The sequence below is a fragment of the Pinus tabuliformis genome, chromosome 1_2 (genome assembly GCF_031772625.1).
Source record: "Pinus tabuliformis cultivar Carrire ecotype Pingquan chromosome 1_2, CPIR1, whole genome shotgun sequence".
Lineage (NCBI taxonomy): Eukaryota > Viridiplantae > Streptophyta > Pinopsida > Pinales > Pinaceae > Pinus > Pinus tabuliformis.
Window position 1 is genome coordinate 1,010,091,784 of NC_142298.1, and position 15,134 is coordinate 1,010,106,917.

Sequence of the window (15,134 nt, forward strand, 5' to 3'; positions counted from 1 at the left end):
TCTTTTGTCCTCTGGGCCAAATGAACAATGATAACTACAAAAAAAGTTTAAATTGTTAGTACATACAAAAAAATATAACCGTGGTTTCAAAAGATCTAAACAATACATATTTTAAAATACTCACGTATCATATTGCAATGCAGTATTAGCTCTTTCTTTTGGTTCTTTTTTTGTTTTTCGTATGAATTTACATGGAGCAATAGGATTTTCTTCCTCTCCTTTGATAAATTCAACAACTTGTCATAATGGGATTACAACAACTCGATCAATACTATTGTTTTTTTTATTTATTTCTGCCCAAACCAAGTCTTTACTAGAGAATGTCATTTTGCCTTTGAGGTCTTCCACCTCAAGATCCATGATATATTTGCATTTGCTTCGCTTGCCCATTTTGAACTGATCTGGTCAAACAATATGCAAGGACATCAAAACCGAAATTTCAATCTTATCAAGTTATCCAACATATATATAAATATAAAACCTCTTTTATGTTTTTTTTCAGGTCTAAAATATCAATCACTCAATAATGACAAAAATAAATAGAACAAAAGGATGCAAAAAATTTGGGATGCAAAGATTTCCTTTAATATGTTGCTTCTTGCATCATTCACTTTGAACATGGCATTCCTAAAAGGAAAGATTCCTTTTACAACATGAAGAGATGCAATCCAATGAATGTTGGCCATGTTTTTTTAGGGTGACCATTTGCTAAGCAGGACTAGACTTGAATGAAAGGGCTTTCTACAATGTATGTTTACATCACAACTCTACTAGTAGTCTGTCCTCAAAGATTATCGGTGCTGCCATAATATATGTGAAATTTATAGCAGGCAATCATTAGGCTCACATGCCACTACCCGTGGCAAAAGAGATGTGTTAGAACAAAGAAAAGGCAATGAAATCTTCTCAGGCATTTCGTCAAACATTTGGCAAGAAAACTCAATTGCACCCTGTTTAACATATCCTTGTAATAGCATTCCGCTCATACATTTTGTTAAACACTTGGCGCACATCATTGACACTTCCACATTTAGCATACATGTTGATGAGATTGTTTTCTACAAATACATTTGGCTCTAACCCACTTTTTATCATATGGGTATGGATTCACTTACCCTCTGCCAAGGCTTTTGTTTCAACACATCCCTGCAAGACACTGGCATATTCATTCGGTAATGGTTTTATGTTTTACTTCGATTAATGGTTGCTTTCTGTTCTTACCTTCTCCCAGTTGTCCAATTTCTCAGATGGGAATGTTTATTGCAATCCAGAAATATTATGTGTAAATGGCAAAATTGAGCTGATAAAAAACAACAATCTGAATATCAAAATAAAAGAAATATTGTTCCTATTGTTATTATTTTGCCACCTTTGAAGTTTGACTAGTTGTTGTTCCTTTTCCAACAAATACAAAAATTTGAAGATAGCCTAACCCTCCTTTCTGAGATGACAATGGACTTACTGGTACATACTTACATCTTGTTAGTAAAACTGGAGTTATGTAGCTAATTAACCAACTATTTTTTTTCCTTTTAAAATGATTTCCATTTTTGTAGAGGCTTTTTTCTTTCACGTTCATCGCCAATGGAGACTATCTAACTTTCACCTTCTTTTTGGGATATTTTCAAAATACTATGTAATATAATTCATAGTCATGAACTTCCACAATAGAAGATTGGTTTGCAATACCACAAATTTCCAGAAAAGACATCTAATGGGTAGAAGAAGCAGAGGTTCATTGGTTAAACTTTTTTAGTAGTATGGTGCTCAATATCTTGACCATGAAAATATGAATATAAAATAAATTTGATGAATAGAAGTATTTTCAAGAGAAAGTAAATTCATTTGAAGCAAAACTTTGGAAAATTGGAATCACGATTTACTGGCAAAATCTGTCAAATAAGCTTACATAGGAGAGGCAATTTGTAGATTGTGTTTTGTATGCACTTTCTCCATAGTAGAGGAATTTAGTATATTGTTGGTTTTACCCATAAATTGCAGGCTTCACAAGCTGAAGACCGGTTTAAACTTTGGGGAGGTTCAGTAGATTCAATCAAAGACAGTTTAAGGAAGGTAGATAAAGCAAACCCTGTATAATTTACTATGTGATATCTTGTGTTATATAGAGATGTTTATTGTTTAGAAGATTAATCCTCTCATGTTATATAGAGATGTTTATTCACAAGATTAATCTTGTGGCAGGACACTGAAAGAGATGACAGAGAGCAGTTATCTTCTGAAGTATGAAATGAGGATTGCTACACTGTTACTCTGAAGTGATGCATGTACTCTAATGCATCCACATCACCAGTTTCGGCAGATAATAGGCATTTTTAAGTGTATTTGAAGAGGACAGTGAATTCATGGTGAATTTGATTATGGTGTCTTCTTCCACAATCAAGGACAAGGAAAGTCATTTTGTCAAGCTGCATTCAATTGTCTAGACAAATTTTTAATTCCCTCATTCGTTGTTTTCATGGAATCACCCTGTTCTTTTATTGCAGGCTTTGACTTTTACAAATGCTGATTAATGGTATTCTATTTTCCATAACATCATGTGACTATCAGGTGATGTTGAAAAATATACAATCTTCTGCCACATTCAAGGGCAGGGAGAGTCATTTTGTCAAGCTGCACTGACTTGTCTAGACAATTGTTTAATTCCCTCATTCATTATTTTCATGGAACCACCCTGTTCTTTTATTGCAGACTGACTTTTACAAATGCTGATTAATGGTTTTCTATTTTCCCTAGCATTACGTGACTATCAAGTGATGTTGAAAAATATACAAATAGAAGGAAAACTTCACCATGTTTATGTGAATTTAAAGCATGGGACATATTTAAATGTGAAAATTATTTTTGTTTGTTTGTGGGGTTTAATCTTTATCAAGTTCTAGGTTTTAATTTCTTGGTGAAGGGTTGAGGATTGAAACTCTCCTATGGAACATCCAGACTCGATCAAACATTAGACACTTTTAATGACAACATCACACAATTGAAGTTGATTATTGTTCCATCCAACATAAAGCTGAACCTGACATGAAACTAGCCCAACCTAAACTAGCCCATGGGATCCTTATTGTATTTTCATTTTTTTTCTTCTGTAAAGCATCATCAACCTATCCTTTTGTGCCTCTTCTAAATTTCCTATAAGAAAGGTTTGTCTTCGAAGTTCGGATAACTCATTAGCTGATTGACCAATTAGTCTCTCTATGAAGGTCTGGTCTCTCTATCCAACCAGCTATCTATTATCCCGCCAAGAAAGTAGTCTATCTCCAGGCAAGGAAAGCATTCACTGCCTAGCCTATGGAGTAGTACTTGTTTACCTACTTGCAAATTAGACTATAGGAAAACGGTGTGGCCATCCAACTTGAATCTTCCAGGGGAGTAGAGCCCCCACTATTCTTCTCGGTTAATTTGAGATCAATGAATGTAGTTCAACTGATAATTAGTGGAACAAGTATAATTTGAAATATGAGTGATGATTGGGTTTGAAATAAAGCAATGGTAATGCAATCCAGCAACTCAGATGTGTGAGACTGACACAATTGAGGCATACTTCGAGATTGATATCTCAATCTATGAGGTGAGTTCATTATAGAAATTGACACCAGCTATCTAATGTCATGCTTTAAAGGTAAAGAAATACTATATCTTCTTATCCAATAAACTGAGGGATTTAGAAACAGAGAGGAAGGGATGTAAATATTTTGAAAATGAGACTGATAATATATTCATGAACATAAAGAAGATATTGTGTTGTAAAGAAGAATGGAAAGTTTTTTACCATAATCTCCAAACAGTGAACAAAGTAGTGATTCTAAGGCAGTGCCAGATTTCGGAGAAAACAATGTGTGCTATGTAATGTGAATCTCTGAACAAAGTTGTTTCCTAATGGAGTTGCCCTTGAAGCAAAACTGATTGTTGCTCTTGAATATATTTCAAAGTCCTCTTAACAAATGTGTAGTCCTAGAGAATATGTTTCATCGTGATTGAATGGCCACAAACTAAGAAAATGCCATTCATAAGTGCACTCTTAGCCAATCGAGTTGTAGACAGTAGCCCCTAATATTCAGAAAAGAGGATGAGTTTTTACTTCAATTGGAGGTCAAGTTTCATCCTACAGTTGAACTGAGCAGTGGGTACAAAAGAACAATGTTTCATTGCCAAAGAAAAATCAATTTCCTTTAGTTTGAGTGCCATTGGTTCCATATTTCAATTCTGAGCATTTTTCCCTTGTACAAGATGAGTCTCTTCCAGAGGAAAGAGAAGTTGCAATGGCTGTAATAGAATATTGAGGGTAGAGTTTACTTGTGCGTGTCTGTGGAGTGGGTGAGCAAAGTATCTCTGAGATGGTTGCTCAAATGTTGACGTGTTCAAGTGCTAGGCCTGTAAGGCTAGTATTCTTTGCTGGTTAAGGTTGAATGCTCCTAACAATCCTCCTCTTACCTTTACTTCTTGAAGCTGGAGGTGCTTCAAGAGTTGTTAATGTAAACTTTGTGGTATGATATTATTCAACCTTGGTGCCCTGCTTTGTAATTTTCATGAATTCATGTTTGCATCTATTGTTCCTATTGTTATTATTTTGCCACCTTTGAAGTTTGACTAGTTGTTGTTTCTTTTCCAACAAATACAAAACTTTGAAGATGGCATAACTCTCCTTTATGAGATGACAATGGACTTACTGGTACATATTTTCATCTTGTTAGTAAAACTAGAGTTATGTAGCTGATTAACGAATTATTTTTTTTCCTTTTAAAATGATTTCCATATTTGTGACAAATGTTTATGAAAAACATGAGGATCTTCGTATATGAAGTTAAAGCAATTTTCTTTTAGGAAATAGTTGAACAGTGTATCTTTGTGTTGTCACTGTCACATGTACTACTTACAATTCAACAATATGTAACCTGTACAATCATCCATTATCCTGTTCTGTTACATTAGAAGATGAGATCTCTTACCTACTTCCCTTGCAAGGTTCAGGAAGTCATGTTCTTGTTAGGCTTTTGCATGTGCTATTTGGTAATGTATTGGCCCCAAACAGACTCTGACAAGAGCTCTTATTAAATTGCTAAGACTATATACAAGGACAATCAGAGAAGGAATCCCTAATATCATACACAACAAGTGCCTCTCTGGCCCAAAAACGTTCGGATTATCTAGCTACCTACTTGAATTCCATGATCTAGATACTTGCACTCACTTAAATAAGGTGACTGTACTTCAATAAAACCCTGCTTTGAAAAAAGGATGCAGTGATGCAACATCATTTGAGTTCTGGAAAGAGTTGAAGTCTGCTTTAGTAGTGTCCACAGGAATGCCCTTATTGCCAGTAAACAGGTTAATGGGGCAAAAACTGTCTAACAAACTGAACTAAAAATGATCCATGGTCATTCAAACAACTTCAATTCTATGATCTGGATACTTGTACTATCTTAAACAAAGTGGCCATACACCAAAGAAACCCTGCTAAAACAAATTGATGTAATCTAAGAAAAAAGTCCTTTAGATAAACTTACAAACCTTCTAACCAAGGAATACAATGTTTCAATTATTGTCGTTCACCTCAGATTTGTGCAGTTCTGTACACTCAGAGAAAATGCACTTTGCCCGGATGGGTTATGGCCATAGGGAACTTGACATCCCCCAACTCTGTTTCTCAGAATCAGGGATGCAACCCTCGGTTCAAGAAGACCAATTGCTATTGGTATGTTCTTCCGACACTTGTTAAAAGGGCGGAATGTGAATCGCAGCAGTGACAGGCTAATAAATCACCCCATCGTGATTTTGTTCCAGGACAAGGTGAAGGAAATGGGAATAACCTTTCAAATATGCTTTAGGCAGCAACATTTTCCATTAAATGAATAAAATAAACCATTGAATGGTCACCATTAACAGGGACGTTTTTCATTCTGCAGGCATTCATGAGAGCCTGAACCCCTTTGGCAAATTCAACACATCTCTCGTTCCCAACTTTTTGGGGTAAGGATGTCCTGGCTTTCGCTTTGGACGTGGAGGTGGTATCTCAAGATATTGATCAGTCATGGTTGAATTAGTTCCTGATGAAGCCCCTTTCTCCAACTGCAATTAGGAGTGAGTTGTTAAAATTCCAAAACAATGCTTCAAGGCAACAAATATTCTCATGGTTTCATCTACTCGAAAATAACATAATCCAACCTTTTACATCAGGGATAATACCTTTTGAAACTGTTAATGTATTAATTAGAGCGTTATGGAGAGAATTGATAAGATGAGTTGCATTCATTACTGTAATCTATCGAAAATTTTCATGAGGGGTAAAGTAACTTTGTTTTTCTAATGAGAACTAAAACTGTATAGGACGAGTTGGATTCATTACTTTATTCCATCGGCCATAAATTAGGACAGCCACTGCGAAGGAAAAAGAATCAAAATAAGTTGAAAGGGTTGTTCTATCGAGAATAAAAGATGGACAAGGTCAGTTGGTTCATTACACTTATCCATCTTTGTTAAAGTAGACAACCATAACAAAGGAAGAGGAATAAGAATAAGCTGAAAGAGCTGATAACGTTTAGTGAATTCTCACAAAAACAATAGTTCTCCTGATGCAAAGGCCATTGAAAAAGACAATTTGTTGGGATTCAATGAAGTTCTGTAATAACTTTCGAATCAAACCATTAGAGTATAGTTTGTTTCTTTTCAGAATGTGATGGTAATAAGCCATCTTGTGGAAGATATTCACATACTGTTTCCTGCTTGGTTTATTCCAAAGAGGGAACTTTGCCCGGGAGTGAACTTTGTGCCTTGTTCTAGTGAGCTGCGGGTGCAGAATGAGTTTTCCAAAATGTTCTGGTTACCTGGTGCGCTGTAGGGGATGCCGGGTCGAATTGGTGAGGGAGCAGCCCGCGGGTTATTTCCGAATTCAAATTTCATGATGAATTAACTCCCCGGTAGCAAGACGCGATGGAAATTGGAATGTCTGTCAGATATCTGTCAGTGGTCAACATTAATGTGGAGGGTGGTGGAGCTGGATAGAACTTGGGGAGGGTGGCGGAGGAATTGTCGGCGGCCGAAGCCGGAGGTTTTTCCGGGCGACGATAGAAATCAAGAATTCCTCCGCCTGGGTAGACTACTCCATTCATTTGTGTTATTTATTTATTTATTTTTATTGTATATGGATTCAGTACTTGAAAAATCTCTAAAATATTTTTATTGTACCAAAAATTACACATCAAACTTGTGATTTCAATAAATTATTATCAAATTTTAGAAAAATTAAACTAAAACAACTTTAAAAAATTCAAAAAAAACAACTTAATAAAAAATCAACTCGAATAAGAAATATTTACGGTGAGTACATAAAACTAAGGTTCCATCACTTCTTTCAAGTGGACCCGCATATTGCCGACTTTTGCTTTTGCCTACGCCGTCGGCCATGTGCGAGTGCCCCACGTTTTGTCGACTTTTGCGTCTAACGAAACTGCTAGGGTTCCATCGCTTCTTTCAAGTGGGCCCGCTTATTGCTGACTTTTGTTTTTGCCTACGCGGTCGAGCATCTCGGCCATGTGCGAGTGCCCCACGTTTTGTCGACTTCTGCGTCTAACGAAACTGCTAAGGTTCCATCGCTTCTTTCAAGTGGGCCCGCTTATTGCCCACTTTTGCTTTTGCCTACGCGGTCGAGCATCTCGGCCATGTGCGACTGCCCCACGTTTTGTTGACTTTTGGATCTAACGAAACTGTAGCGCATCTCGTCCATGTGCGTGTACCTTTCATATTTTGTCGTTGTGCGAGATGGAGGATAATGTTCCACCTGTCAAGGACCTACCACCTATGCATCTTCTCACATTCCGTCAGACTTTTAACTGTCCAGGGCCTACCACCTCTACATCTTCCCATATGCTTGGACACTGCCAAGTTGTTTCCTCAATCACTTCTCTTTCCCTCTTCTCTTCACACACACAGAGATAGGAGTCGTTGCCGGAGTCGTCCCTCTTGATGCGTTGAAACACGACTCTCAGAGAGATCGCTCAAGGGTTTAATGGTTATAAATTTTTCATAGCAATTTTTCCCATAATTTTTGCTTGTCTCAGATTCCTAGCAAATCTAAATTTCTGTGCACAACATCAACATTTTTTATTGCATTTTTTCGGAGAATTTCTGCTATTTTCAGACTCTCCCCTAATCTCATCCCTCGCAAGCTGCTTCGGTATCGTCGAATATCATTCCACCCGTCACCTCTATTTGTATTTTGGGATCAGGAATGGCTCAATCCTCCTCCGCCGCAGCCTCCACCTCCACCGCTCCTAATTCCGACCACGATGTGTTTATTAACCATCGTGGTGTGGATGTCAAGAAAAATTTTGCTAGCCATCTGTATCGGCGGCTTCAATCATATGGGTTGCGAGTGTTTCTAGATCAGCCTGAGTTGCAACGGGGAGACTATTTTGCTGCTCAGATTGAAGAGGCTATTGGATACGCCTCAGTCCACGTGGCTATTTTTTGGATTTTTCAGTGTGGGAAAAATTTAAGGTAAAATATTGATTTGTGTTATTTAATTTTTTTTTAATTATATATGGATTCAGTACTTGAAAAATTTCTAAAATATTTTTATTGTGCCGAAGTTACACATCAAAAATTTCAATAAATTATTACCAAATTTTAAAGAAATTAAAAAAAAAAACTTCCAAAAATATTCACTAAAAACAATTTGAATAAAAAATCAACTTTGAATAAGAAATATTTACCGTGTACACAAAACTAAGGTCCCATCACTTCTTTCAAGTGGGCCCGCATATTGCCGACTTTTGCTTTTGCCTACGCGGTCGGCCATGTGCGACTGCCCCACGTTTTGTCGACTTTTGCGTCTAACGAAACTGCTAGGGATTCCATCGCTTCTTTCAAGTGGGCCCGCTTATTGCCGACTTTTGCTTTTGCCTGCGCGGCCGAGCATCTCGGCCATGTGCGACTTCCCCACGTTTTGTTGACTTTTGTATCTAACGAAACTGTAGCGCATCTCGCCCATGTGCGTGTACCTTTCATATTTTGTCGTTGTGCGAGATGAGGATAATGTTCCACCTGTCAAGGACCTACCACCTATGCATCTTCTCACATTCCGTCAGACTTTTAACTGTCCAGGGCCTACCACCTCTACATCTTCCCATATGCTTGGACACTGCCAAGTTGTTTCCTCAATCACTTCTCTTTCCCTCTTCTCTTCACACACACAGAGATAGGAGTCGTTGCCGGAGTCGTCCCTCTTGATGCGTTGAAACACGACTCTCAGAGAGATCGCTCAAGGATTTAATGGTTATAAATTTTTCATAGCAATTTTTCCCATAATTTCTGGTTGTCTCAGATTCCTAGCAGATCTAAATTTCTGTGCACAACATCAACATTTTTTCGGAGAATTTCTGCTATTTTCAGACTCTCCCCTAATCTCATCCCTCGCAAGCTGCTTCGGTAGCGTCGAATATCATTCCACCCGTCACCTCTATTTGTATTTTGGGATCAGCAATGGCTCAATCTTCCTCCGCCGCAGCCTCCACCTCCACCGCTCCTAATTCCGACCACGATGTGTTTATTAACCATCGTGGTCTGGATGTCAAGAAAAATTTTGCCAGCCATCTGTATCGGCGGCTTCAATCATATGGGTTGCGAGTGTTTCTAGATCAGCCTGAGTTGCAACGGGGAGACTATTTTGCTGCTCAGATTGAAGGGGCTATTCGATACGCCTCAGTCCACGTGGCTATTTTTTCAATCGGATATGCCGAATCAACCTGGTGTCTTCGAGAACTCGTCTTAATGTTGCAGTCAAATTCTCCAGTGATTCCAGTGTTTTACAAGGTGAAGCCTGAGGAGCTGCGGTGGACGCGGGGAAAAGGAGGGTATGCTAAAGCCCTGGAGGGACTAGAAAAGAAGACGTCAACTGATCCTCAAACTGGTGAAGAGAAGTTGCGGTATGACCCCAGCCTCATTCAAAATTGGAGAAATGCACTTTCTAAAGCTGCAGGAATAAGCGGCTTTGAGCTGGAAGCGTGTAACGGGTGAGAACTTAACACTTCTCTGCTTATTGTATTGTTTTATGTTACATGATGTACGCTGTAGAGACTTTATTTTATGTTATATGTATAGACTTTCTTTTCTCATTAGTTCTCTTTCCTTTCTGTTTTCTTGTGAATAACCAGCGATGAGGGAGAGCTGGTAGATAATGTAGTTGAAGAGGTTTTAAGAAAGGTGAAGAAACGAGCTTTGGCCGTTGCGAAATATCCAACAGGTTTGGATGATAAGGTAACAAAATTTGAAAATACAGTTCTTTTGCCGCGACAGCAGAGCGGAAAACCTCAGATGTTGGGGATCGTGGGGTTAGGTGGTGTGGGAAAAACCACATTGGCGAAAGAACTTTTTAATAGGAAGAGTTCTGGTTACAGTAGATCCTGCTTTTTATCTGATGTCAGAGATAATGCAGGCAAAGGCTCTTTAAATTTGTTGCAGAAAGAACTTCTTAAGAGCTTGATAGGATGGGATAAGCCAATAGACAATGTCCATGAAGGAAAAGCAATTCTTAAGGACCATATTTCATCTCCTAACATCTTAGTCATTTTAGATGATGTAGATACGCTGGATCAAATTGATGAACTTTTGCCTGATCAGACTTTACTCCACTCCGATAGCTTAATACTTATCACATCTAGGAGCAAAGATGTTCTCAGAAAGTCAGGAGTCGAAGAGTCGTCAATATATAACCTAATTGGCCTTAGTACAGAAGAATCTCTTGAACTCTTCTGTTTTTATTCCTTCAACCATGCACATCCACTCCGAGGGTTTGAATCTTTGGCAAAAAAGTTCGTAAAAGCCTGTGGTGGATTGCCTTTATCCTTAAAGGTGTTTGGTGCACTTCTCAAAGGAGAAGATACATCTTACTGGAAAGGCCAATTGGCTAAACTTCAACGCAAACTGCCGGAGGAGATAAAGCAAAGGCTTCAAATCAGTTACGACGCACTGGATATGGAGGATCAACAGGTATTCTTAGATATTGCCTGTTTTTTCATAGGAGAAGACAGGGATAGGGTCATCAGAATATGCGATTTGTCGGGATTTCGAAATCTAGAGAACAAATGCCTCCTAGAGGTGAATAGTGCAAACGAAATAAGAATGCACGAGCACCTGCGAGACATGGGAAGAGAGATTGCCGACGCTTCATTGCCACGTCGTCTCTGGCGTTCTACAGAAAAAATTGATGATCTCTTGCAACAATCGTCCGTAAGTACTGAATCTTTCTAAATTGTAGAAAATTAAAATTATTCTACAGAAATGAGTGTAGAATTTTTAAATTCTTCATCGTTTTTCGTACTGAACAGGTAATAAACGAAGTGCGCGGAATTAGATTGACTGATTATTACAGCTCAGTAACGCCTCGGTGCGAAAGAAGTAGCGAACTGTTTTGGCACTGTTTTATGAAGCTTCCCAATAAGCAGTATCCTTTTCATGGTAGTGGTATTTGTACGAGGAATTTGCAACTTCTTCATACGAGAGGTGTTCTTGTGAAACCCATTTTGGCAAAGGTGCAGTTTCCAAATCTCGTATGGCTGCGCTGGGACAACTGTCCCTACTCTTCGCTGCATTCGTCCATTTCGTCCATGAAGAACTTAAGGGTTCTACAAGTGGAAGGGAGTAAATTAAAAACATTGTGGAAAAAGGAATCACAGGTAAAGTAGGATTTGTTGAATTATAGATTGTGTTTATTAGCTATGATATTGTAATTGTACCAGTGTCTCACATATATTTCATCTTTCGATCCGAATAATAATTCATTTATATTTCTTCTTAGAGTTGAAAGTTGATAATTCATTTATTTTGCAGGCACCTTTACAGTTGCGAGAGTTGGAGATTAAAGGTCCCCTCTCAAGTATTCCAAAGTCTATAGGGACGCTGACGCAGCTAGAACGAATCGTGATTTGTGCTGATTACGAAGGGGAGGTCACTGTAACACATTTGCCAGAAGAATTTTGCTTTCTGCAGTCGTTAAAGGCCTTGGAGTTAACAGGCTTCTCAAAAATGAAGTCACTGCCTGAGCGCTTTGGTGAGTTAACCAACCTCCAACAGTTCAGCTTGCGGGGGTGCAGCGCAATGGAGTCACTGCCTGAGAGCTTTCGTGAGTTAACCAACCTCCGTGATATCGAGTTGTGGGGGTACAGCCCTCCACCCTCCCCCTCCCGACCCCCAGATCCCCCACCCTCGACATCGCCCACTCCCTCACCCTCGACATCGCCCACCCCCATTGGCTACCTCCGCCCAGCTTCCCCACCCTCGTCATCGCCCACCAGGAATTCCTCCACTCTCCGCCAGCTCCGCCCAGCTTCCGCACCCTCGACATCGCCCACCAGGAATTCCTCCACTCTCCGCCAGCTCCGCCCAGCTCCCCCACCCTCGACATCGCCCAACAGGAATTCCTCCACTCTTCGCCAGCTCCGCCCAGCATCGCCCACCAGGAATTCCTCCACTCTCCGCCAGCTCCGCCCAGCTCCCCCACCCTCGACATCGCCCAACAGGAATTCCTCCACTCTTCGCCAGCTCCGCCCAGCTGCCCCACCCTCGACATCGCCCAACAGGAATTCCTCCACTCTTCGCCAGCTCCGCCCAGCTGCCCCACCCTCGACGACGACTGACAGGTTTCTGACATACATTCCCATTTCCATCGCGAAGTTAATTCACCATGGAATTTGAATTACTCCAAAATCCCGCGGGTTGCTTCCTCGCCAATTCGACCCGGCATCCCCTGCAGCTCACCAGGTAACCAGAATCACTACCAGGCGGTGACGGAAACCGGGCAATTCCTCCGCTTGGGTAGACTACTCCGATATCGAGTTGTGGGGGTCCAGCGCAATAAAGTCACTGCCTGAGCGCTTTGGTGAGTTAACCAACCTCCGACAGATCAGCTTCTTTGGGTGCAGCGCAATGAAGTCACTGCCTGAGCGCTTTGGTGAGTTAACCAACCTCCACACCATCAACTTCTCTAACTGCAGCGCTTTGAAAAGGTTACCAGATTCCTTGGGTAATTTAGCCAACTTCCACCACATCGACTTCCCTGAGTGCTCCGTTTTGGAGAGGCTGCAAGATTCATTTTGCAAATTAAATAAACTCCAGCATCTTGATTTAAGTAATTGCATTAATTTGATCATGTCAAACGAAACACTAGGAAATGTAAGCACGCTTTTGTACATAAATCTCAGTGGCTGTAGGAAAGTTGAAGTACTCCCTCCTCAAGTGCTACATCAGGTTTCACTTCGAGAGTTATTTTTTACAGATACAAATATAAAAGAATTGCCGAGTGCAATTGGAGAGCTACATGATTTGGAGGTTTTGGAAGTAGGCACTTTGCTGGACGCGCTGCCGCCTACACTATGTTCCCTGAAGAGCTTGAAGAAATTGTGGCTCTATGAATGCAAGGAATTGAAATGTTTGCCGGCTTCGCTGGATGACTTGAGAAACTTGAAGGAATTGAGAATAGAGACTTGCAGGGAGTTGAAAAGTTTGCCCGCTTCCCTTGGACGGTTGGCTCAGTTGACTGAGTTGTGGATATCAGGTTGTCCGTTGATACCAGAGCTGCCGTTTCTTCCATTCAGTGATTTGGAGTCTTCCATTGACCACTGCATACTTCCTCGGCTCCAAAAGTTACGTGTCAGTGGAACAGGGATATCAGAGGTATCATTCGCTGAAGGTGTTTGCTTCAACCTTCGAGACCTTATCATGGGCAGCTGTAATAGTTTGAGGAAAATGGATAAGATTTATGGTCTTGCAAAACTTTAGAGTCTGGACATTACAAACTGCATAGGATTGGAGGAGTTGCCATGTTTGGAAACATTGGTATCTTTAGAGTATTTGAACGCATGTGGATGTGTGAAGTTGAAGAGGATACTGGGTTTGGGGCAGCTGACAAAGCTCAAACATCTATCCGTCGATGGGTGTTCCGAGTTAAAAGAGTTGGAAGGTATCCAACATTTTATGTCGTTGCGTGAGCTCCGTGCTAAAGAATGTCCGAAATTGCAGCGGGACGCAGGAGTGGTGCAGCAACTCCGCCAACCAATGAGCTCCGTGCCAAAGAATGTCCGAAGCTGCAGTGGGATGCAGGAGTGGTGCAGCAACTCCGCCAACCAATGGAGTAAGGCTAGGGGTAAATTTCACGTGTAACCTTACCTATGATGGAATTCTTTTGACGACTGTTTTATTTTCAACCTGCCTTTCACGTGACTTTTAATATTTACTTTTACAAATTTTATAACTTTTGCAAATTATATTTATAATTGATTTTATATGAAAAACAAAAAATAGTGTAGTGTATAAATATTGAAGTGAATCCAATTGAATTTTGAAGAGTTTAGGGTAAAAAATAGCATACAATTTTTAAAATTTTGTGTTTGGGGTTATTTTTCAATAGAAAGAATAGATTATTTCATTATCAAAACAAAGGAGGTTATATTAACGGAAGTCTTTCTCAAGTTTTATAACTTTTGTAAATTATATTCATAATTGCTTTTACATGAAAAAACAAAAAATAGTGTAATGTGCAAATATTGAAGTGAATCCAATTGAATTTTGAAGAGTTTAGGGTAAAAAAATAGCATAGGATTTCCAAAATTTTGTTTTTGGGGTTTTTTTTCAATAGAAAAAATAGATTATTTCATTATCAAAACAAAAGAGGTTATATTAGCCGAAGTCTTTCTCACTCGTAATACTACCAAAAACAGAGAAAAGAATTGCAGCAAAATACAAAAAATATCCAATGCTATATATCAAGGGGAAAACCACCCAACAGAGGAGCAAGAAAACAACAGAGAAAGCTTAGAGTTTGTCAAGTAAAAAAGGGACAACTATTATTGGCTGAATCATCATTATTATTCAAAAAAACCATGTGACATGGAATTACTAATTGGTGGTCTATCTTTCAATCCTATGAAATACCTAAATCTCCTAGACAATTAACTTATTTACTTGTATAAAAAAAAACCAAACTTTTAATCAATAAATATAATGATTATTATGCTATAAATATTTTACACTATTTATTTTAAATTTTTGTTTACATTTCCCAAATTTTTATAAAAATTTCCTCCCCTTTCTTTAAATCTAAAAAAAAAAATCTAATAGATTTT

At 39.2% G+C, this 15,134-nt stretch overlaps 2 protein-coding genes and 1 long non-coding RNA gene across 3 annotated transcripts; all 3 read left to right on the forward strand.

Annotated features, from left to right (window-relative positions):
- The first annotated feature begins 1,999 nt into the window (after positions 1-1,999).
- On the forward strand, positions 2,000-2,553 carry LOC149209524 (uncharacterized). Its single transcript, XR_016252225.1, has 2 exons — positions 2,000-2,073; positions 2,203-2,553. It is a non-coding gene; the product is annotated as an uncharacterized LOC149209524 (long non-coding RNA).
- A 5,273-nt stretch (positions 2,554-7,826) lies between these two features.
- On the forward strand, positions 7,827-12,708 carry LOC149209525 (disease resistance protein L6-like). The gene is made up of 4 exons (XM_089396390.1): positions 7,827-10,028; positions 10,170-11,244; positions 11,343-11,690; positions 11,845-12,708. The coding sequence occupies exons 1-4, from the start codon at positions 9,499-9,501 to the stop codon at positions 12,706-12,708; spliced, it is 2,817 nt and encodes a 938-aa protein (XP_089252516.1). The 5' UTR covers positions 7,827-9,498.
- Positions 12,709-13,161: 453 nt separating this feature from the next.
- Positions 13,162-13,791, forward strand: LOC149209526 (uncharacterized). The gene has a single exon (XM_089398653.1). The coding sequence runs from the start codon at positions 13,162-13,164 to the stop codon at positions 13,789-13,791; it is 630 nt and encodes a 209-aa protein (XP_089254779.1).
- Positions 13,792-15,134: the final 1,343 nt, after the last annotated feature.

Excerpts from the sequence above, each read along its gene's own strand:
- LOC149209525 (XM_089396390.1), top strand. The coding sequence starts at position 9,499 with ATGGCTCAATCTTCCTCCGCCGCAGCCTCCACCTCCACCGCTCCTAAT. Across the intron at positions 10,029-10,169 it reads GAGCTGGAAGCGTGTAACGG|CGATGAGGGAGAGCTGGTAG; the intron begins GTGAGAACTTAA and ends GTGAATAACCAG. Across the intron at positions 11,245-11,342 it reads ATCTCTTGCAACAATCGTCC|GTAATAAACGAAGTGCGCGG; the intron begins GTAAGTACTGAA and ends CGTACTGAACAG.
- LOC149209526 (XM_089398653.1), top strand. The coding sequence starts at position 13,162 with ATGTCAAACGAAACACTAGGAAATGTAAGCACGCTTTTGTACATAAAT.